This window comes from Ovis aries, chromosome X, assembly GCF_016772045.2.
Source record: "Ovis aries strain OAR_USU_Benz2616 breed Rambouillet chromosome X, ARS-UI_Ramb_v3.0, whole genome shotgun sequence".
NCBI classification, from domain to species: Eukaryota; Metazoa; Chordata; class Mammalia; order Artiodactyla; family Bovidae; genus Ovis; species Ovis aries.
In genome coordinates, this window is record NC_056080.1 from 20,072,767 (window position 1) to 20,095,620 (window position 22,854).

Below are 22,854 nucleotides of genomic sequence, written 5' to 3' on the forward strand. Positions count from 1 at the left end.
TGAAGTAACAAATAATATATTCTGGCTATTGTGGTACCATTTTGATATTTTATTGAGTTGCTATTGTTCTCTATTACCATAACCACAGATTCAAGTCTACAGAATCAATCTCACTGCTGAATAACACCACAGGATCCTCTCTGAACTAATTTTAAAACACATTCCTTTGAATCTTTAAAACTAAATTCTTCTGCAACTGGAACTGGGGTTAAATTTAGGTCAACAAGAATTTCATAAAAGCAAAAATCCCTTTAAAGTTTGCATTAAAAATTCATGTGTCTAACTGAACAGCCTTGGTTGGGTGATGATAAATATTACCAAAAGTTCGTTTCAGTCCTGGGGACTTTCTCACAAGAAACTTCTGTTGCCTCATCCCAGACATATTGGAATATTTCATCTGAGCTTGGCAACGCAAGCAGTACTGAGTAAAATGACACAGAGTCATCAGTTCATTTCACCCTGTCGTAATGAATACCGAGTGTGTATGGCTTCAGATCACTTCCTGCTATGTCACTTTCTCCTCATCCAGGTTCCTGGACTCACTCTATAGTCATAGAATCTACTGTGTTTTGTTCTGATTCCTTTATTCTTTCATATAACTATACTGAAAACACTGGATACTGTTCTGTCCTTTTGACTTGAAACAGCTCCTCTCTCCACTATAAAGGAAGCTTATCAGCAGAAGTTACCTGTAAATGCCGTGGTAAGTCCGCATCAGCGTGATACATGTAGCGCAACCATCGTCCTGTGTGGGGCTGTCTCACTAAGAAGGGGACTAGGAAGGGGAAGGCAGCCCAACATCCTCAGTGGCCATCTGACTGCTCCGGGAATAAGACAGGCCTCAAAGCTTGGTTTACATACCAGAAAACCTTTGTGCCAGAAGCTCTGGTCTAACGTGAGAGTGCCAATACTTAGTAAACACTTCTGGAATTCCAGACTTCTTCTGTGGAAGGGTTTCATAAACCATTTTTATAGTGGTCTTTTTGAGATAAAGGAAATAGTTTTTCACTCACCTTTTTTCTTCCAACTACTGTTCAGCTTTGGGGACATACTTCAGTTCACTTTTAATGTTCTGGATCTCCGATAGGTTGACCGCTGGAAGTTTCTTAGCTCCTGGAATTGGCTTCTTCTCCTCGTCCGAAGTGGGAGGAGCACCCTAAAGAAAAAATAGAAAGATTTAGCTCACTGTAAAAGACATATGGTCTCTCTGGGTCATGGACATGAAGCCGAAAAAAATTAAAGCAAAAATAACATCAGTGTAATTCTAGCAGACTGACTTTTTCTTGTGTTGTTGTGATCCACTCAGAGTTTCAAGAAGATCTCATGTAATTTATGGAGGAATAAAGCTGGAAGAAAAACACAAGTAATTTCCCCATGACTTAGAAAATGCAAGAGTACTGTGTCTGATACAGTATCTGATAACTCATAAAAATTAGCACTAGTGAAAAGGATTTCTGTTTCCAAGAGGAGCATCTTACAAAACCAAATTTAATCTAGTGGGAAAGAAACCTTGCTGGGAAAAACTGAAGGCAGAAAGAGAAGAGGGTGACAGAGGATGAGATGGTTGGATGGCATCACCAATTCAATGTGCATGAACTTGGACAAACTCTGGGAGATGCTGGGGGACAGGGAAGCCAGGTGTGCTGCAGTCCATGGGATCGCGAAGAGTCAGACATGACTGAGCAACTGAGCAACAAAGAATCCACCTGCCAATGCAGGAGACACAATAGACTCAGGTTCAATCGCTGGGTCAGGAAGATTCCCTGGAGGAGAAAATGGCAACCCAACCCAGTATTCTTGCCTGGAGAATCTCATGGATAGAGGAGCCTGGTGGGCTACAGTCCACAGGGTCTCAAAGAGTCAGATACAACTGAGCCACTGAGCATGCAGGCGCACGCGCACGCACACACACACATACACACACATACATCATAATATCATAAGATGCCTTAAAGGCAGAGTTTGTAGACCGTTAGTACACAGCCTCCTCTAACAATGACTTGGTCCAGGAGTTTTCTGTTTTTTCGTTTGGGGCCTATTGGCTGCCAGCCTTTGTTCCAATGATGTTTCTGGGGTACAGAAACAAACAAACTGACATAAGCAAAACCTCTTTAAATCTGGGTGGGAGAGGATGCAGCGGCAGAGGAGGGCTCTCCCCTCCTACTTTGCAAAGCATTTTACGTTTTCTGTTTTTCTGTTGTGGCTTTAGAGCTGGAGCACATTCTATACTTGTTTTGGTGGCTCCACCAGCTATTGGTAGGGGCTTCCTTGATAGCTCAGTTAGTAAAGAGTCCACCAGCAACTCAGGAGACCCCGGTTCGATTCCTGGGTCGGGAAGATCCGCTGGAGAAGGGATAGGCTACCCATTCTAGGATTCTTGGGCTTCCCTTGTGGCTCAGCTGGTAAAGAATCAGCCTGCAATGTGGGAGACCTGGGTTCTATCCCTGGGTTGGGAAATCCCCTGGAGAAGGGAAAGGCTACCCACTCCAGTATTCTGGCCTAGAGAATTCCATGGACTGTATAGTCCATGGGATCCCGAAGAGTCGGACACGACAGAGCAACTTTCACTTTCACCAGTTACTGGTACAGAAGCGCACAGGCACACTTGTGGATAGCTGTTTAGCTGATTAATCCTGAAAATGTCCCATAGTGACAAATCTATGCCTCTATGTACATACACCAAACACACAGATTAACGAGGGCTGTAAAACAGTAAGATCCATTGCTGTTTGTGGCTCCTGGAACCCCAACTAAGTAGTGCAGATGGTTGCTGGTTAGCTCCTTCCTCCTATTTGCTAGTGGTGAGGTGCCCAGTCTCCAGGGCCCTGGACTGGAGGTGTTGGAGGAACATTTGATCTCTGTGGCAGCCACAGGAGCACGCCTCTCGGATCAGTTTCCTGCAGGGAGGATAACTGAATGACAGCCCCAGCTGCTTTGCCCTGAGACCCGCCCATCACCATGCTGAGGTCACACTTCCCACGGCTGCTCGTAGCCAATGGCTGAGCGTCATAGGATCCGAAGGCGGGCTTGCTTCTGGGAGACCTGGGCCTCCTCTGGGAAGGACTCGAGAATTTTCCTGAGAACAGCACTGTTGGCTAGGTCACTTCAGCCCCATGATCCTTCATCTGCATCACCGTCTCATGTTTCCTGACAAGTGTTTTCCCAGTAAATACTTCGCCCGTCGAATCTCCTCTTTGGGTCTGCTGCTTGGAGGCCCAGACTAACATAGGCTCTCCGTGAGACTGGCAGAGCTCCACCTGCTGGGCCAGCAACTGAGTGAACCGGTTCAGTTATGGGAAAAAGAAGAAAGCGCACGCTTATCTCAGGGTCAAGCCCTGTGCCGTAGGCGTGCCAGCCGGTCCTGTAACTCGGGTAGTAAAGCCCATGCTGTGCTTTAGCCCCCATCGAGCTCCTACATCTAGTTCTCAAATTGTCTGAACCCTAAAGGGAAAGGGAAGAAAGCTTCCCAGACTTCTGGTGCATGTACAGGAATGCTTTTAAATTGTTTATTTCAAGGGCTGAGTAGAAATATAAAATAGTAAGGTGCTTGTCTTCTCCTAGAGGCTAGTGGTTTTTCCTCTTGTCATTTTCTTAGATTCTGGCGCAGTGCTAATGAAATAGCTAACATGTCATCCACACGAAATGATAGTCCTGCAGTGTCAACTCTACCTTTGTAAATACCCGCAGAGTGTTGTTTCCCTGAGTCACTGTACAGAGCCATAGGCTCAGCTTCTTTGCATCCTTTGTGCACATTCATCATTTATAAATGCAGGTTTAGAAGCAGTGGATAAACCTGTTAAAGCTCCACCTGGAGGACAAGGTATTCCAAAACCTTCTTCATTAGGCTTTTGAAAAGAAATTTTTAACAAGGCTGTAAGGTGTTCTTTTTAGAAAATATATGAGTAGTGGTGAGATGAAAAATGTTTCCTCACTTATAAACATTCCCATGGTTGTTAGGTGGATAGAGCTTAATACAGAAGCATGAAGGAGAAAAATATTTCTGATACCTTCTGTTAAGTTCCTAGATGAGTCACAGTCACTTTCTAATTTCAAAATGTGCTCTATTACCACAATTAACACCTAAAGCCCACGTGTGCAGTTGTGTGTCTGTGTGCAAAGATTTATTGTGTGAACATACACAGTTAAAGGATGATAATATTGGACATTAGGCATTTTCCTGGAAATTTATTAAAACCTCAGTGCACTGTGATTTTTATTTATCGAGGTAAAACTTTTAGCTCTTGATTTGGTAGGGTCACAAATAATGGAAAGTTATAAGTGTATATATTTAAGAAGTAGGTTTTAAGACATTGACTCAGGAAGGGGTTAGTGGTGGTACATGCTCTTAGTTGAATCTTCTCTCATCTTTTAAAAAATAATGTGAATCAGATTCCATTTTTTCTATGAATTTGTTATCATAAGAATTATAATACATTAAGGCATGAACAGGCAGGGTCCAGATGGCGCCATTTGGCTGAGCATGCTTTCTTTTCTTTTGTAAGTAGATATGTGAATTAAGAAAGAACATGGAAGACATTCTTTGGTTTTAGATAAAACTTGAGAGACAGCTTATCAACCCCCATGCCAGTCCCAGTTTCAGGAATGGCTATTGTCAAACAGAAATGTCCCTTTTGGGGGTGACAGAGTATTTGTAACATCGAGCAAAATGATGAACCATCTCCCAGCTATCTCACCTTCCTCTTCCTCTTTACTGCCAGGTGCCCTGAGTTTCCCCCTAAATTCTCTTCTATACAATAGTACACCCTGATGTGCTCTTTATGCTCAACCACTGAAGACTGAATAATAACAGCAAGCACACTGCTAACACATTCAATCCTCACAGCAATCTTCAATCAACAACCATTGTTATCCCTGCTCTGCAGTTGAGTAAACTGAGGCACAGGACTGGGGGGAGGGGTAAGAAACTTGCCCATGGCCTCACAGCTAGAAAGTAGTGAGACCAGAATTCAACAGTGTGTTTGCATTGTGTAAAGGGAACAGGCGGAGGGGGAAATAATGAACAGGAAATCCCGATGTGCTATTTTGTGGCTCGATAATGATGGAATTTGTGTCAAAAGTAAGATTTGGGAGACAGAGTAGGGGCTTGTCAGTATCCTTCAAATCACTTTAATCAAGCAGCTGCATTATCTTAGGCAAAAGACCAGCCCAGCTTCTCAAGATCTGGTTGTAAGGCTTCTGTGTTGGGCACATGCCAAGTTCTGGCTGGGCCAAGCAGATGGAGAGCGCCCTCCAGCTCTGCGAGCAGAGCAAGGGCTCACAGAGACCGTAGGTGGGTGGGAAGCCTTCCTGGCTTCCTGCTAGGGTCCCTCCTCTTATTCACATCTGAGGTGGTGGCAGGATTGAGATGGGGGAGTTTCTGGCTGTGACAGAGGTGGCCTGTTCTGTTCAGGGACAGTATATTATGTCCTCAACTTTAGACAGTAGTTATCTTAATGCAAAGCTAGGCAATGAATCCCAAATCTAAGAAAGTGAGCAATTCCAAGGAATACCAGACCACCTAACCTGCCTCTTGAGAAATCTGTATGCAGGCCAGGAAGCAACAGTTAGAAGTGGACATGGAACAACAGACTGGTTCCAAATAGGAAAAGGAGTACATCAAGGCTGTATATTGTCACCCTGCTTATTTAACTTATATGCAAAGTACATCATGAGAAATGCTGGACTGGAAGAAACACAAGCTGGAATCAAGATTGCCAGGAGAAATATCAATAACCTCAGATATGCAGATGACACCACCCTTATGGCAGAAAGTGAAGAGGAACTAAAAGCCTCTTGATGAAAGTGAAAGAGGAGAGTGAAAAAGTTGGCTTAAAGCTCAACATTCAGAAAACAAAGATCATAGCATCCGGTCCCATCACTCCATGGGAAATAGATGGAGAAACAGTGGAAACAGTGTCAGACTTTATTTTTGGGGGCTCCAAAATCACTGCAGATGGTGATTGCAGCCATGAAATTAAAAGACGCTTACTCCTTGGAAGAAAAGTTATGACCAACCTAGATAGCATATTCAAAAGCAGAGACATTACTTTGCCGACTAAGGTCCGTCTAGTCAGGGCTATGGTTTTTCCAGTAGTCATGTATGGATGTGAGAGTTGGACTGTGAAGAAGGCTGAGCGCCAAAGAATTGATGCTTTTGAACTGTGGTGTTGGAGAAGACTCTTGAGAGTCCCTTGGACTGCAAGGAGATCCAACCAGTCCTTTCTGAAGAAGATCAACCCTGGGATTTCTTTGGAAGGAATGATGCTAAAGCTGAAACTCCAGTACTTTGGCCACCTCATGCAAAGAGTTGACTCATTGGAAAAGACTCTGATGCTGGGAGGGATTGGGGGCAGGAGGAGAAGGGGACAACCGAGGATGAGATGGCTGGATGGCATCACAGACTCGATGGACGCGAGTCTGAGTGAACTCCGGGAGATGGTGATGGACAGGGAGGCCTGGCGTGCTGAAATTCATGGGGTCGCAGAGAGTCGGACACAACTGAGGGACTGAGCTGAACTGAACTGAACTGAAACTGGATAGTAATAGAAAAGCAGGGCTGTACAGGTTAGTTGAATTCAGATTCCATTATCCCATTCAAACTATGTGGCAAGAGGTGGCTCGGGCCTTGCAGCCAAGCCACGCACCTAACTGTTCGCCTGCAATACTGTTTTCATGAGAACCTTACTCCAACATTCAGCCCAGATACCGCCCCTCCAGAAGATCCCACGAGCTCTTACAATAAGGGATACCACCCTTCACAGGCATCTGCATCCATGAGCCCCACGAAAAAGATGTAGCTCAACTCAGGAAACATTCCTGGGGTCTCCGGATCTCTGTGGATACCTTGTTCCCTCTATCCCACAAAGCATGTTGGCTGGCCATTTGTTTATGTGGTTGGTCATGAAATAGGTTTTCACAACCCAGGCTGTTATCAGGGTTTAGCCATTTTGGAATGTGCTGGAACCATCAGACTGGAAACAAGGCAAGAGTAAAAGCAGATTTCCTAACTGGGACACTCATGTGGAGAGAGTACCAGCTATAAAGAAGTGAGGGCCATGTCTACCACAGAGGAAGATGAGGGGCAAGCCTCCAAAACAATCGTCATATCAGTCAGTTTAGTGAGAAAAGAGAGTCAAGCTACCTTGCAACTGTTTGCCAGACACAGTGACAGACACAGCTTAGGAGGAAGCACAGGAAGAAAACAGAATTAATAAAGAAATTAAGAAAAACAGATGAATGGAGATGTGGGAAAAATGCCTTTCTGCCCTCCCTTCCACTTCCCTGGGCTATTTTCTTACAACATGCAAAATAATAGGCCCAGGAGTCCTTCATAAAAATTGGATAATTCAGTCAGTCAGTGAGCAGTCATTTATTCAATACCTGCTAGGTTATGCCATGTCCATTATATCACTGACTCTTTCCTTACAGAGACCCTTGGAGAAATGAGGGGGATCGTATTTTGCAAACAGAGGTTCAGAAGGAGAGTTCATGATCATGAGCTAACTGGTGGCCAGATTAGCAGCAGCAGAACTTGAAATTATCTACCGTTAAATCAGAGTGGGGCTGGATCTTTTCAGCTTTTATGTTCAAAATGTTACTCATCAAGGGTGACTGAAATTCCAGAACTTGGTGATGTCACTCAAAGATTCTATCTCCTTTCAAAACTTACCTTTCTCTTTATAGAAGGCTGGAACCACTAACTTAGGACCACATCCAGTAATTATTTATGAGAAAGGAAAAGGTTAGATGCAGGACAACCAAAGTTTTATTAGGAAATTTTGAAATGCTGATTCTTTTGGACCAAATACCAAAAAGGTCACCTACAAAGTTTAAAGAAATCTTTTCACCTTTTAAAAAACAAAAACAAAATACAGTTTGCAGTGCCCTGTGACTTTTTTTGTTCCAAGACCTTAAACTTTTTTTCAGACTCGGACCTTCCAAGTTTCATCAGTAAATTCACAATTGAGAAAAAATATAAACATTTGGATGGGGAACTATTCTCTTATTTTTTTTGTACCCATGATGAATTTTAGATCCCATTTTAGAAGACTGGGTATTTGAATTTGGAGGAAAGGTAAAGAATTAGAGGGAGGGGGAAAATCCAGAAATTGATAGACTCCCTTGCAAGTTTCTCTTTTCAAAGGAAATATCCAGGGATTGGGGCTTTCTGTTTGAATCCGCAAGTAATTTAATGTGCTTATTACCTGCGTTCCCACCGGGGTTCATTGCTCATCAGAAGCTGTACTAAGTGTATCCTGCTCAATTCAATAAAAGCTTTGGAGTGAAAACTTACCAAGCTCGTGACTACACTAAACGAAGAGCATCTGAGAGGTTCCACTTCCCCCTACATATACACACACACAGACACAAACGCACACACACACAAGCAGACACACAAGCTGACATACACAATGAATAAATAAACTAGATGCCAGACTCAGCATCTTCAAGTACCTGGGCCAGGCACTTAGAGTCAGCTGAAGGGAAGTGGGGGGCAGTGTGTTTCAATGGCTGACTGAGCAAGAAAGCCAAAGTCTGTGTGATGACTCCTTGACCCACATCCACCTGTGGCCTCCTCGTCCTGGAAAGCTGGCCCTCACCTTGCCTCTGGGCCCTGTCTAGTCAGGATATTGGAGGAGAAAGATGGAGCTGAGTTCTGCCAGCTCAGTTTTCCTCACCTCCTCCGTCTCCGGAGTACATTCTTTTCTTCTGGGGGGTTGCCCAGCTCCTGGCCGAAAGGCTCCCATTGGGATATTGATATTTGCCTAAAACAGAAAGCAGGGAAGATTTAGCTTAAGAGAAGTAAGAAACGGCAATAACATTCTGAGACGGTAATCATTGTCAGGCAAAACAAATCTGAAAAGTACATCTTTAAAGCTTTTCACCTCAAGAAAATTGCTATAATGACAGTACAAAAATATGCAAAGGATAATTTGACTTCCATTTATTCCACATTTGTGGTACTCATCCTTAGGTCTGTGCAGTGATTTCACAGCTCCCTACTGGCTGAAAGAATTGGAAGACAGTTTGTTCTGGCTGTTGCCCTCCTGTGGTGCTTAATATTTTCTGCTCTCTGGGATGTAGAAGGAACACATAATTCTAGGAGAGGAGGCAATGGCATTTGCACAAACCATCCCACACCTTAGTCCTCTTTCAGCTGCCTACAGATTTACCACAGGAGGAGGGCAATGATACCTCCTAAACCACCTCTTCCTTCCCATAATGTTCTATGGCTATTCTCACACTTCCTTAAGTGAAACTGAAAGTGAAGTTGCTCAGTTGTGTCCGACTCTTTGCGACCCCGTGGAATGTAGCCTACCAGGCTCCTCCCTCCATGGGATTCTCCAGGCAAGAGTACTGGAGTGGGGTGCCATTTTCCTTAGGTCTCTGTAATTGACACTCTTTTACCTTCTCCCTGACACACCATTGTGTGGATCAGTGCATGAGGAAAGTGCTGGAAAGTCAAGTTCATTGGTATCACAGTTCATGGATTCTTCTCCTTCAAGATGACATACTAATTTCCATCCATTAGTAAAAATAAAATACCTTCTAGAACACACTAAATATGCTAAACATTAAATTATGTAAGGAAAATAAATGACAGTAATTCAGACTTGGGAAAGAGAATATGTAAATTTGAATTTTGTGCGTATTTCATCTGTTATCAAAAGGCAAGAATGTTTAATGCAGACCAAAAACATCTTCACCCAGGAGTATCACTCATATAAAACAAGCATAAAGACTTTTCTTTAAGGCAGAATGTATTTTTTCCACTTGAGATAAAAGTGTTGCCTTATGAGTAATTGGATATGTGGGCTTGAAAAATTGAAGTTGCACTTTGATGTTATGAATGAAAATGATGCCTGAGCAAAGGGAGCAAAATATTTTGTTACCTTATGACTCAATTTAGACAATTTTGGTACCACAGCAAATGGGATCATTAGGAGGTGTGGTATTTGAAACTGCCTGATATGAGTTCTGTTGCCAGGGGAATGTTTAACTCAAGACACAAAAAGTATCCAGTGTCCATGTTCATGCAACATGGAGGATCTATGTCCTGTTCCGTGTGACTTTTTCCACATAGAGGCTTTAAAACTTTCTTCCCTCCTAGAATAAGGCTGATCCCACAGAAAAGAAACAGATTAAAAGTGTTTGTGGTACGTATCCAGGGAGGTCCATCACCTTTCCTAGGGCAAAAACATGCCAAGAAGTATTTGGGGTCAGTATGTATCAGATATGTTCAAATATAATCACAACACAATTTTAGAGGGAAGCATTTTGCAAATACTAAGGCTGAGCCTTCTATGCTATTTCTCTGCTTAGTGGAAGCATCAGGCGACCTTAAGAGGGAGGAGAGGGAGCATAAGACAAGGGGGAAAGTATGTCTTATATGGTGGCAAATACTGTAGCATACTTCATGAATTCCAAAATGCACCTCTTTTAATATCTCTGAAATCAGAGTGCCTTACAGGCAATGGTATCTTAATTTTTAATAGGTGCATTGGTTTTATTTCTTAGCAAGACATAAAATACTGGTGTTTTACAATAGGCAGTGTCTTTGATTGGTTGAAATATCATTAGGGTTCTGAAATAAGATCAAAACAATGTAAACAAGACTCACTGAGGATGATATATATTGAACTTTCCATTACTACAGTTTCGGTGAAAGAGGGGAAAAGTTGATATAGGGATTATTTGGAAAAAAGTTAACTGGCTAAAAGTTTAATTAGATCACCACCATCCTTACCCATTTATTACACATTTACAGAGGGCATCTTCCTAATAGGAAGTTCAAGTTCATCATTGTTTCTGAAATATAAGATTAGTAAGCTAACCCATTTAATCAAGTGTGTATGCTCTATGGTAGGTTGTGGTTTTCAGTAATGGAACATGTAAAAATCATCAGGACAATGTATTTAGTAAAGCGCATGGTCAGGAAATACCACCTTTTCTTGCTCAAAGATTGATTTTAGCAATGCATGTGGCCTCTCCATGGTCCATGGTAGTAAAAAAGAGCCCACTGCTAGGAGTGGCTACAGCTACTCTCTGCTTGGAAAAGTGACAACTGCTCTGAGTCACATCTTCCCCATGTGTTCAATATGAATATTAGGCTTCATTAGTGGTTTTCAAACCTCTTGTCCATGGAACCTTTCTTTTAAGTAAAGCACGGTGAGACTATCTAAAATGCAGGCTCAGTGGAGATGGACCTGCTCTGGCCAAGGTGATGGGGTGCCCAGATCCCACCTCCTTCCCCCAAGGCCTGGGCCATGAGCAGTTCCAAGGAACTTGGGGCCCAATCTGACAGCCATTGAAAGGGATCATCCCTAAGTGGATGAGTATTGATGTACATTTAAAATGTTCACTCTGCCCATGATTAAGATGTCTGTAATTACTTTTAACCACTTTAGCATAGACTGAGATATTTTATGTACACAGATTGGTTTAAACTGCAGTTGTAGGGCACTCCATTGCTCTAACTGGCAGTTCATCTTCCTGGGGTGGTTAGGTAATAAAATATCACTAAGACTGCATTCTCCAGACTGCTGCTTCAAGTGTTTTCTGTTAGCCTCATCTCCACCAATGCCTGAGACTTTAATGTTTGTAGAAATGTCAAAAATAGGTGAGATAATGAAATGAGTGTTAGAAATGGCTTCTCTCGATGAAGGTGGAGGAGGTTAAGATATGTAGAGTGGTTAAAATATTTGAGAGAACTTTCCCACATTGCTGAACAGAGTGTCAGAATCTGATGCCTATAGCTTGCATCTTTAGATTCAAAGCTCAGAAGAGTGATCCCTAAATGGGCCTGTCTCCAGCCATTGATAATGAGGAATTCCAGCTTACAGCTGCCAGCCTGGGGCGACAGAATCCCCACGGGAATCTTTTATGCAAACTGGCAGTCACTCAGAGCACTTAAAGGGGCAAGAGGTGAGGCTTCATCCAGCTCACAGACAGACTGTGCAGATGGTTTCTGCTTGTTTGCTAACAAATGTGTGTTAACAGAGTGGCAAAGTTGGGTTGGGACTAACTTTCACCTCAGCCTCGTGGTGGTATTGTGGAACAGTGACTGCCTCTCCCCCCACCAACTGCTATGTTCACCCCAAACCCCAAGATTCAGCCTAGGTTGTTGCCACTTTCATCCTTACCACAAACTTATGAGGTTCAGGCCATCATCTTCATTTTATTCACAAAGAAACTGAGCCTCACAGAGGTTAGATGACATACTCAAAGTCACACAAACAGTTCAAGAAAAAGCCAAGATTCCAGATCCACATTCCCTGACCTTAGGGACAGACTCTATCAAACTCCTCTCCAAAGAGCTCTTTTCACTGGACCAAAGTTAACTCTAACCACTCTCACATTCTCTAAACCGGCTCTAAAACTGCAAACTCACACCTTGAGAATGGTCCTGGAAAAGGGGCACACAAATGGATAATTCTAGAATGGGCGTCAAAGGAACACTGAAAAATGAGCCATTAATTAACTGGCTTGATGCTTTTTCGTCTTTAAGGCATCACTCAAAAAACCAGGAACCTAAATGGGTTTTTTGACAGGATCCACAGCAGCCTATGAACATGTCAAGTATCCAGCCATTAATATACACACCAAGGGAATGTCAGCAGAGTGCTTTGTAAATGATTAGAGATGATTCACTAATATAATTGCAGGGTGGTGATATCTGAGTGACAAATTATAGACTAAATTAGAGCCATAGGCAAATTCCTTATCATTTGAATCTCATAGAAATGTATAGACCTATAGCGCTCTGTTTTTATTCCATCGGTGGGAGAATTGTCATGTTCTTGTTTCTTTCCGTGTCCTGCTCTGTTTGAACACAAATAAAATACCTTCTCAATGACTTGATTTTTCCATCTGCAAATTGAGCATCATATTCACTACTCAAAATGGGTTTGGAATATGAGCTACATTTTTATGAAAGAGTAAATAAACACAGAAATCAATGACCTTGGGTTGATATAAGGTTGGACTTCCTTCTTTATATAGATTCTGCATAAAGGTAAAGGAAGTGGGCTTTTATTTTTCTTTTGTAACACATTCTCTAGCATTTTTTCCATCCTTGAGATGCATTTATCTTAGATATTTTTAAATATGCCTCTGACACAGCAGACCCACTGCATCACTTTCCCAAGCTATACATAATTTGTTACATCCTCAAAGTTGGGAATGGAAAAAATCTACCAGATCATCTTTTGCCAGAACAGGATACAGTTCCCTGATAATAGACCTATCTGATGTGAAATGAATACTACACTTGATCTCACCAGGTGAAGAAAAGCTGAAAGAATTCCCTGTAAGGTAATTCCACCAGTCCCTTAATTATTTGTATTGTTCTCCTGCTTGGCTCTGGGCTTTGAGCCCAAGAATTCTGGAAACAATATTCCCTCCAAAGCTACTCCTGTGTGATTTACAATGCAATGACATCTTTACCTACTGGGTTGGGTTCTGATCGCTGCCAGCCACTGAGTACTGACAATCCCACTCTACTTTGCTTTCCAGAGCCATTGTCCTCTGATCTCCCCCTCCTCTTGGTCCCCACTCCATCTCTCTTTTTAGTGTTCAGGCTTTGAGAGTTTCCTCCCATTGCATATTTGTTTTAGATGACTCCCTTTGGGTTCTATCTTTCATTTTCAGAAGTTTCCAGCAGCTCCTGCCAGAATCTATAGCATCCCCCATGCCTTTCTCCCATCCTGCGTGTAGAAGAACCCCTACAGGGTTGCATTTCGCAGTATTTCTTCCTGCCCTTTCCTATTCTTACATCCTAGTCCTTCTCTGAATGGAGCAGGGTATGGCATTTTGAGATTTCTAGCATCTTCACAGAAGATTTTCAGAAAGAGATGTGTTTTACCTATATCTAACTAAAAACTAAGATTTCTTATTTAATATATTAGCCCAAATTAGGAAGACAGACAGACAGACAGACACACACACACACACACACACACACGCACGCATGCACGCATACATACACCATCTAAAATATATTCAACCCGTTTTAAAATAAAATTCTATGTCACTGGAATGCATAACTTCTTTGTCTGTAGAGATTCTTGAAATGTGAAATGGATTCAGAATACACAAAACTTTCCCACTCAATACCATTTTGAGAAACTCCCACTCAGCCCCAGTTCTTCACTCATGATGTTGAAAGGTTTTTTTCCCCTGTCTGCTCTCAACACTTTTTGTTCTCTTCAATAATTTCCTGAGTGACTCAACCATAGTCTTGTCATCCAGGGAAAAGCAGATTTCAAGAATGTACTGTACAGCTATTAAGATAATGTGTACAATTGGTTGTAGGTAGGTTATGTTTCTGATGTACTTGTGAATGTCAGCCTCAAAAAATGACATCTTTTAGTCAGTATATGGCTGTTTGCCTCATGTCACCAATATGGAGCCCTGGGCAGAGCAGCAAAGATCACCAGCTGGAAGTAGCTCTAGAGTCAAATTGCTCCATTTTAAGTTCTGGCTGCACTTCAAAGAAAGCAGCATTGGAAATCATAAACAATGGATTACAGTGGTTTACCTAAGAAAGGAACAGTAGATCCAAGGTCAAAAGAAAAACGTGGTAAATGAAAGTTCAGTTTTTTTTTCTCTTTTACAAATTTAAATAAAATAGTAAAGAAAGGTATGTATCATCATTATTATTTTTAGCTTTCATAAATGTATTTGATTAACTGACAAACCATGGGTGGTGATAGTCTCTTCCTTTGTACCAAGGACTGTCATATACCTGAAATCTTTTTTTCAAACTGAAAATTGTAAATGGGATTAGAGGCCCTAACACCTGTCTATAATTATTTTTGTCAGGCTTTCTTCTTCCATGGGGCCCTTATGCCCTGGGCGATGGAGAGTGGAAGAGCAATGGTAATGGATGGGGAAAGAAAAGAAGTACTAAAACTAGGGGCATCAGGATATTCTGTTCTACACATGGATTGGGCGACAATGGAAACGTCCCATGGTAAGAGGCCACACCCTAACTAATGATGCAAGGCTCATATAATCATTCCTCTAAAATGTATGATAAAGAAGTTAGATCTAGTTTCACAAGCAGCTTGATTAAATCAATTAAGCAGAGCGGTGGGATGCAGTGGCCACGGGCATTTGTATTTCCAGAGCACGTTTGTCACTGAGTCACTGTACTTTGTACTTTTCACTCCTAGCCGACTTACATGTAAGGTGACTTTAATCAGTGTAAACTGTTAGCTACTTCTGCTGAAATGCTGATAGCTGTTCTGCATGTCAGTTTGAGGGCTTTAAAAGGGAGGATTCAGCATCTATAAATGGTAATTCTCTCTCAAGTAGCCTTGGTCAGTATGATCACCCTTCAGATGCTCCCACTCCTCCATCCTTACTCTGTGTGCCGAGGTGGAGATGGTAAGCAATGAGACTGGACAGTTTTGCAGGGTGGTTCCTCACATGGGCTTTGGGATCAAGCAAGCTGGGTTCAGTTCCTGACTCTTCTACTCACATGCTGTGTGATCCTGAGTGAGTGCTTTTGCTTCTCCAAACCTTTCATTATAATCCATGGAAATCCCATTGCATTGTGCCAAGTACATAGTAAACCCAGAAGAAACTGTGACTATTATTATCATCCTAATAATAAACCTTAGAAATTAGTCTCAAGAAGTTCATAGATCATATGGTAGTTCTATTTTTAGTTTTTTGAGGAACCTCCATACTGTCCTATCTGTAATGTTGAAATATCTGTAATGTTGTCCTTTATGGTGTCTGTAATGGTCAAGATCAAATTGTGAAAGGTAATAGTTATTACTATTTTAAGCTAATAGGTTTTTCAGTGTTTTTATGTAGTAATGAGTAACCTGTAAGTGTGACTTCCAAACTGATTTAAGGCAGACTGGCATACAACAAAGGGATATAAGTATATTCGACCAAAGTAAAAAGTTCATAGACTGTTGGAGGCTGGACAGAGGCTTACAGGTCATTTAATGCAGCATCACTCCCACCAGCTCCCATGCCCTTTGCAGCTCACAAGGCCCACGGGGGCGTGAAGTCACAGAGCACAGCTATGACTAGGATACAGGACTCTTTTCCGTTCAACCATGAAACTCTCAGATCTCGTGGGAAAGGACAATAATACTTCACTCACTTTGATCATCAATGGAGAAAAAGGGCCATTGATGACCCAGAGAACATTGGCTCTCAGTGGGCTGAGGCTCCGAGGAGGCCCCATGATACCTTCCAAAGGGGGTGTGTTCAGGAGGCAGGGGAGGGACAGGCAGGTGCTGCCAGTGGTCATGGTCACTTGGTCTCATTAGACTTAGTGAACAGATCGCTGATGGGGTCAGATTTCCCGGCAGCTCTAGCTTGCCCCACCACCTGTCATGTCAGATTCTTTCATCTGAAAGTATCATATCCACTTTGCCTAGTGTGCTGAGGTTACCTTGGTTGCAACTCCATTCCCATCAACAGTGGGGTTTAAGAAGCAGACTACAGAGTACAGAACCAGGGTCAGCCAACGACAGCCCATGGGCCAAATCCATCCTGCCACCTGTTTTTGCAAAGAAATTTTCACTGACACATAGCCACCCCCATTCACTTGTATATTGCTGCTTTTGTGCTGTCACAGAAGAGTTGAGTAGTGCTACAGAGACCCAGTGATCTGTAAATCTTGAAGTATTCACTATTTGGTCCTTTACATCCAGTCCAGAACCTTATCAGCTGCTTGGAAGACTAAGGCCCTCTCCAGGCTATGGAAGGATTAACTGATTTATTCAGGATATTTTTATGCCCCTGGCATGAATGAGATTTCATTAATACAATTGAAAGAAATGTGGACTTAGATAGAATCTTCTTATAATTCAAATGCAGTCTCTGCTTCAATGTGAATGTGAAAGACAACTGTCCATGTCCTCTAAGGGTGGGTCTCATTCTGGCCTCCCTCTTACTCTGGGGCAGGGAGGAGATGGAAGCAGCTGAAGAGAAAGCAAAGCCATTCCATGCATTACTTGGATAATTAGAAGAACCGTCTCTTAAGGACTTTGTGTGCAGTAAACCAGGCACTTGCCGTACATTATTTTGTGTATTCATTATAACAATCCCGTTCAGCAGTATGATTGTCCTTATTTTACAGAAGGATAAACTAAGGCCACAGAGTGAGTGAATGGCCAGGTGGAGATCTGTAACCATTTGGCTTCATGTTGTCTAAAGCACATAGGTACAGTAATTCAATTACCTATGCCTGACTGCTAGAAGTATGGTTGACAGTGGCTTCAATTTGCTCAATCCAGACAAAACAGAGATCTAGCCGTTACTTCTAGAAGTTGGCACTGAAAAATACTATCCTACAAGATACTCATTTCAAAGGTCCAATATGTTTAAAAAGTCTTGCATATACCACTGCCTTCTTGGAAGTTATGAAGTTACTAGCAAGTTATGAACTCTGAGAAATCCTGCAGTAAGGATCCTGTTCAACTTTGCTTAATGCAGTGTTTCCAAACACTTTTTCATGGAACTCTTTAATTAACAGCATCCCATAAAACAACTCTTCCAAGAGACACACTTTGGGAACCACATGATTACGATGATGATGATTGATAATAATGGCTAATATTTATTGAGCAGTTGCAATAAGCCATGGATTGACCTAGGCATTTACACGTATGGATTCATTTAACCCTCACAACAACCCTATGAGCTCACATGTGATGAATTCCCCACTTGACAGATGAGGAAACCGAGGCACAAAAAGGATGAAATAAGTTGCCCAGTCACATAGTCCTGGAGACCATGAGCCCCTCAAACTCCAGGATCAGGTTTCAATTCATCTTTGCATAGCTGACACTTAGTATGGTGACTGGAACAAAGCATGCGCCCAGAATATGACAGCTGAACTGGGTTAGAGATAAGATCCTAATAAAGAGAAGTGGCTAGAGTGTGTTGAATAGAATATTTAAGATCTTTAGTATTTATACAACGACGGCACTCCCTCATCAGTTGAGGTTTCTATTTGTTCTGCATAAGACCATACCCTAGATAACGTTCCTACAATAAAGCATTTTGTACTGTGTAACCATTTTCATATTTTATTTAATAGACCCTACTTTAGGTTAATGTGAGATGATAGGAAAATATCAGATAGTGCAGATCCTATTTAACCACAAGAAATAAAATTTTATTTGAAGGGGCATTAAATTAGGCTTTCTGTCTGGCATAAAATACATTGAAAGAGGTGATACCACATCTATAAGGAAGTACTGTATTGCCTTTGTTGGTAGAGTAGATGGATTTTTTAAATTTTTTATTTTTATTTTTTTAACACAAAAAACATTTTGTATTGGAGTAGAGCTGATTAACAGTGTTGTGATAGTTTCAGGTAAACAGTGAAGGGACTCAGCCATACATATACATGTATCCTAGATGGATTTTTTTTTAATGCAGTATAACAGCTATTATGAACAGTCAATGAGAGGTTTTTTTAAATATTACAGACCTAAAAACATATCAAGGTCAAAATTAATAGAATACTGATGAGTTTTCATTGTAGATTTGAGGGAGGCCAGGAAGCACTAAGGAAGAAAAATCAACACATTTTCAGCTGTAAAAGGAAGAAAAGAAAAGGCAGACTGAGAGACTATGTTTTTATGTTCTGCAAAATAAAAAGGAAATTTTATGTTTAGCACTTCAAGAGCTTCAAGTGCAGTGATTAAATGGTATTATTTTTTGTCACTTTAATACAGAGCATAGAGCATTCCTGAATGATTATTATAATAACAGTTTGACCCTTAAGGAGGGCTTACTGTACTGTTTTAAGCATCTTCTGTGTGCAGCCCTAGAAGGTGAGTGCTGTTACCTTTTTACAGATGTGGAAACAGTACAAAATGGATTAAGGATTCAAGCTCCGGTAATCTCTGGCTTCACAGCCTGTACCACCAACAGCTATACACACTGGGTAACACAGACGGCTCAAAGGCTCAAGGATGCCTATAGGCCTGGGAGGCAAAATTAAGTCCACTACCAGTGTCAGATACATCAGAGACTCATCAGGGGTATACCAGAGGGCAAATGGGGCAACACAAGGTTGATTCCTGGCCGATAGGCCCTTCCGAGGTGGTTTGTTCTGTGACAGGTTTTCTGAGGTTATTATGCATCTTGCCACTGAAGGAACCCCTCCACTTAAGGCTATGCATTATCATGACAGGTAAATATACATCCCTCCACCCACTTTACCACCTGTGTGTGCTAGTGTCCTTCACCTCCCAACCTGACCACATACATGTGGTCATACAGTGTGTTGCTTATGAATAGGTGTATGTGTGATTGTGCATCAGACCCCAAGTATTCAGGAGCCGCCATATGTTCTGGAAAGTCCAGGAAAAAAAAAGTTTAAAAGTTCCATTAGAGAAAGTACAGATAACTCCATTTTGATGGAAAAGAAAGATGGAATTTTACAATAAAGCATTGTGCCCAGCATCTCAGGGTGGGAGCCATTTGAGAGTTAAACACTGAGCTCTTAAGAGAAATAACAAATTTAGTATTGAGTCAAAACAAATACTAAAAGCTTTCTCTGTAACTGTGTTTGGGCTCCAAAATGCCTGCTTCCCCTTCCCCTTATTGTAGGTAACACTTAAGTCTGTTGAAAGAACCAAAGAATTTGTTTGCTGGGAGGGCATGAGGAGACATAATAGAATATAGACTTCAAAAGATAAACACCCAAGCCTTGGGAAGAACATTTGACAAGAAAAGGACGTTTTTCAAGAACCATGTATTCTAAACAGATGAGTTGACAAACTCAATTGGATCTAAAAATGAAAATGGAATTTTTAAATTTCTAGCAATGAGCATATCAAAAACTTACACATCAAAAAACATATCAAAAACATGTGCACTACATTTTTGTAGAAGGCCATTTAATTCTCATTCATAAACTTTTAATCCCTTACAATTATGCATATTTACACAGAAACAGCTTCTCCCTTCTCGGCTGTACATTACCAGCCTTTTTTCTTCCTGAATTGTACCTTATACAAGTCTTTCTTCTCTCTGTGAAGTTAATCATCAGGTGGGTGAACGATCACAGAAAGTCTGATTTATTAAGCAAACAGGCTGGAAGTTGCTGATGCGAAGACACAAACGTGTCTACTCACCTGGATGGCTCTGACATTGGAAACTGGCTGTTTCGACATATTGACGCAGTCTTATCCCTAAAAAAACAAGTAAGAAACTGTTAGAGGTGGTGGCATTCAGATTCTCAGGAGTGATAAATTTGAATTTAACTCATGATTCAACTGGGCGATCACCCCTTTCACTGGCCATATATTCTTTCAGTCTCAGTTTCCGGTTACTTAGAGACTCTCCTTCCTCAGGCCTCAGGGACAGGGAACACTAGAGCACTGGATAAATCATTCAGGAGGAGAAATGCTGAGATGCCTCGCCCCTGATGCTCCTGATAGGCAATCAGAAACTTGAAAGGCGCTATCATCTCCTTCCCTGCCCTCCTGCCCTCCTGCCCAGAACGGCAAAGCAAAGAGGTTGTGGGAATAAAACACCTTTGTTTGGGGCCTCCGAAGCTTTCTGCTTGAAACTGAACTTTTGATCTGAACTGAGTTGTTGCCAGGGCTGTGCAATCAGTCCATGGGGAGCGCCTCCCCTCCGTCAAACACCCAAGGAGAAATGGTCCGTACTTCCTTCCTATTACTGCGATGCTCTCTGCTCGCTGGGCACATGTCTGTTCCAACCAGAGACATGGGGGCCGCATCTCCCTGCTCTGTGTGTCCAAAGCCTGGGCTCTGTAAACCTGGCAGCTCCCAAGCAAGCTTCACCTCTGTCTTCTTTGCTTTTAATGAAACACTCTCTGGAAGCACACAGGACTTACGTGACAGTGTCAGATCCCCAAAGTGTAGCAGTGCTTCCTTCTGAAAGGACCTTTGCTTTCTTTCAGTTGAAGACCTGACTTCGAGCCCAGTGACTAGTGGTCGTGGTCTACTGGGGCTCAGGGATCAGGGAGCAGGGAACAGCCCAGCTCTGTACATGTGTTGTTTTAGCTTGGTCAATTAAATATGACAGGGTAAAGTGGTAAAGTTTGAAATTCAGTGAATTAAAAACGTGCTGCTTTTTAATCCCCAAACTGTAAACTGGGTTGATTGGTGTTTCCTCAATTGACTGATGTAAGCGTGTGGGTTACTGGTGAGTAATTGAACACAGCAGGGTCTGCATTTGCCACAAGTCCAATGTCACCTGGACTATGTCAGTCAACATCTCGAGGCCCATTTCCTCTTCTTTAAATTTTACCTGCTTCGCAGGTTGTGGTAAGAATCAAAATGACATAAGGGCCCTGAAAATGCCTTGTGAAGTATATAAAGCATGATGCAAGTATTTATTGTTTTATTGCCATTGCTTTTAGCTGGAGACTTTTAGTTCTTTACTGCTATACAGTTTTAATACAGAGTAAGAATTGTGATAGTGATGCCCCACAACACTTTAGAAATAAAAGATCTGAGAACTCTGAAAGTCTTCAAAGTGTTAGGCTCTATTATATGAAGTTAAATCATTACATAATTTTTTAAACTCTCATAAATAGTACATGTAACTATATGGTCTTTGGAATCACATACCTGAAAACAATGGGTTTTTTTTTTTTTTAAGTTCTACCTGAATGTTTTGGTAATATACAGGTATAGCCACCATGCATAAGGGTCTAGGTAGAATTATTTTCAGTATGGTTAAAAAAATTAAAAAGCTCTCACAAGTCGAACAATCAGGAATGCATTTTGCTCTGTGATATGTTTCAGATAGATTGCTGTCTTTTCTGCAGTGTAAAAAAGTCAATGAAGGATTTTAAATCTTTGGATCTAGGACACAAAGCTCAATTTCAAAAAGAAAAGCTTCTAGTTTAATATTTAATGTTTCTATTCCTCAAAAGCTATTAGGAGTCACGCAAAGCAATAATTCTCACAGGACTTTAAATATCTCATCCTATAGCATTCTCTATAGGTGTACAATTAAAGTTTAACTATTAACACTTGACAACTTTAAAAAATGTATGTCAATTTGAAATGTGGGGATTAAGAATTTATTTATGTTGTTACAATAGCAAGTTAAAATGTGAAAAAAATAAGGCAATGAATGATTGCATTTGTACTGCATGGATTTTTTTTTTAAATTAGACTGATTTTGTTTTTTGCTAAACTGGATTCGTGGTATGTCGTGGACCCCTCAGCCTAATGGATGGATATTCCTCGGGCCTTGTCTCCAATATAGCTTTGGTATAACCTTATTTGCATACAGATTCCTTCTCAACATATATGTCAGTCTGTGAGAGAGACATCTCTAGAAAGTTGGTCAGATCCCAGCTCTCATTCCTTGCAAACAGGCTAGATGACGTTCGTGTTCATCAGTTCTGCAGCCCATCCTGCTGTCCTCATTATTCTCAGAGAAATCAGGGCAAAGCACACTGGTGAATAAAAATAGACAGTGTTCCCTGGCTCTTTCATGACCCTGCATTCACCTCCATTAGGGATGCAGGGTATAGAATGCACCTTCCTTCTGTTTCTGCCTGCTTCATCCTGGGCCCCCAAAAAGAAAGCTATGCCTTAGTTGTACAACTCCACTCACATCGGGACCACAGCTCCGCATCCAAGGAGATACTCTTTAGAGTACCTCTCTCTATTACTGCGTCTCCTAGTTCTGGCTTCAGTTGGAGAACACAGATAGTTTGACCAGGAGTGTATGGACTTTTACAAAGCCTATTATAATGGAAATGCTTGCCAGTTTCGCACGGTTGAATTTTCCTGGCGCTTGTGCAGGTCTGTGGGGATCTTTAATGGTCTATACGCTGAGTCATGAACAATATTCCTCAGCTGGTATTTGATTGGACAGCAT

The 22,854-nt window shown here is 41.6% G+C and overlaps 1 protein-coding gene across 1 annotated transcript in view; it reads right to left on the minus strand.

The window, feature by feature from the left end:
- SMPX (small muscle protein X-linked) overlaps nucleotides 1-22,854 on the minus strand; it is a 49,863-nt gene that overhangs the window by 25,942 nt on the left and 1,067 nt on the right. The window contains exons 2-4 of the mRNA XM_004021960.6: nucleotides 20,121-20,177; nucleotides 8,679-8,765; nucleotides 1,014-1,156 (exon numbers count right to left, since the gene is read on the minus strand). Coding sequence (XP_004022009.1) covers nucleotides 1,028-1,156; nucleotides 8,679-8,765; nucleotides 20,121-20,159 — 255 coding nt within the window. The 5' untranslated portion in view covers nucleotides 20,160-20,177 and the 3' untranslated portion in view covers nucleotides 1,014-1,027. The remainder of the gene's footprint in view (nucleotides 1-1,013; nucleotides 1,157-8,678; nucleotides 8,766-20,120; nucleotides 20,178-22,854) is intronic.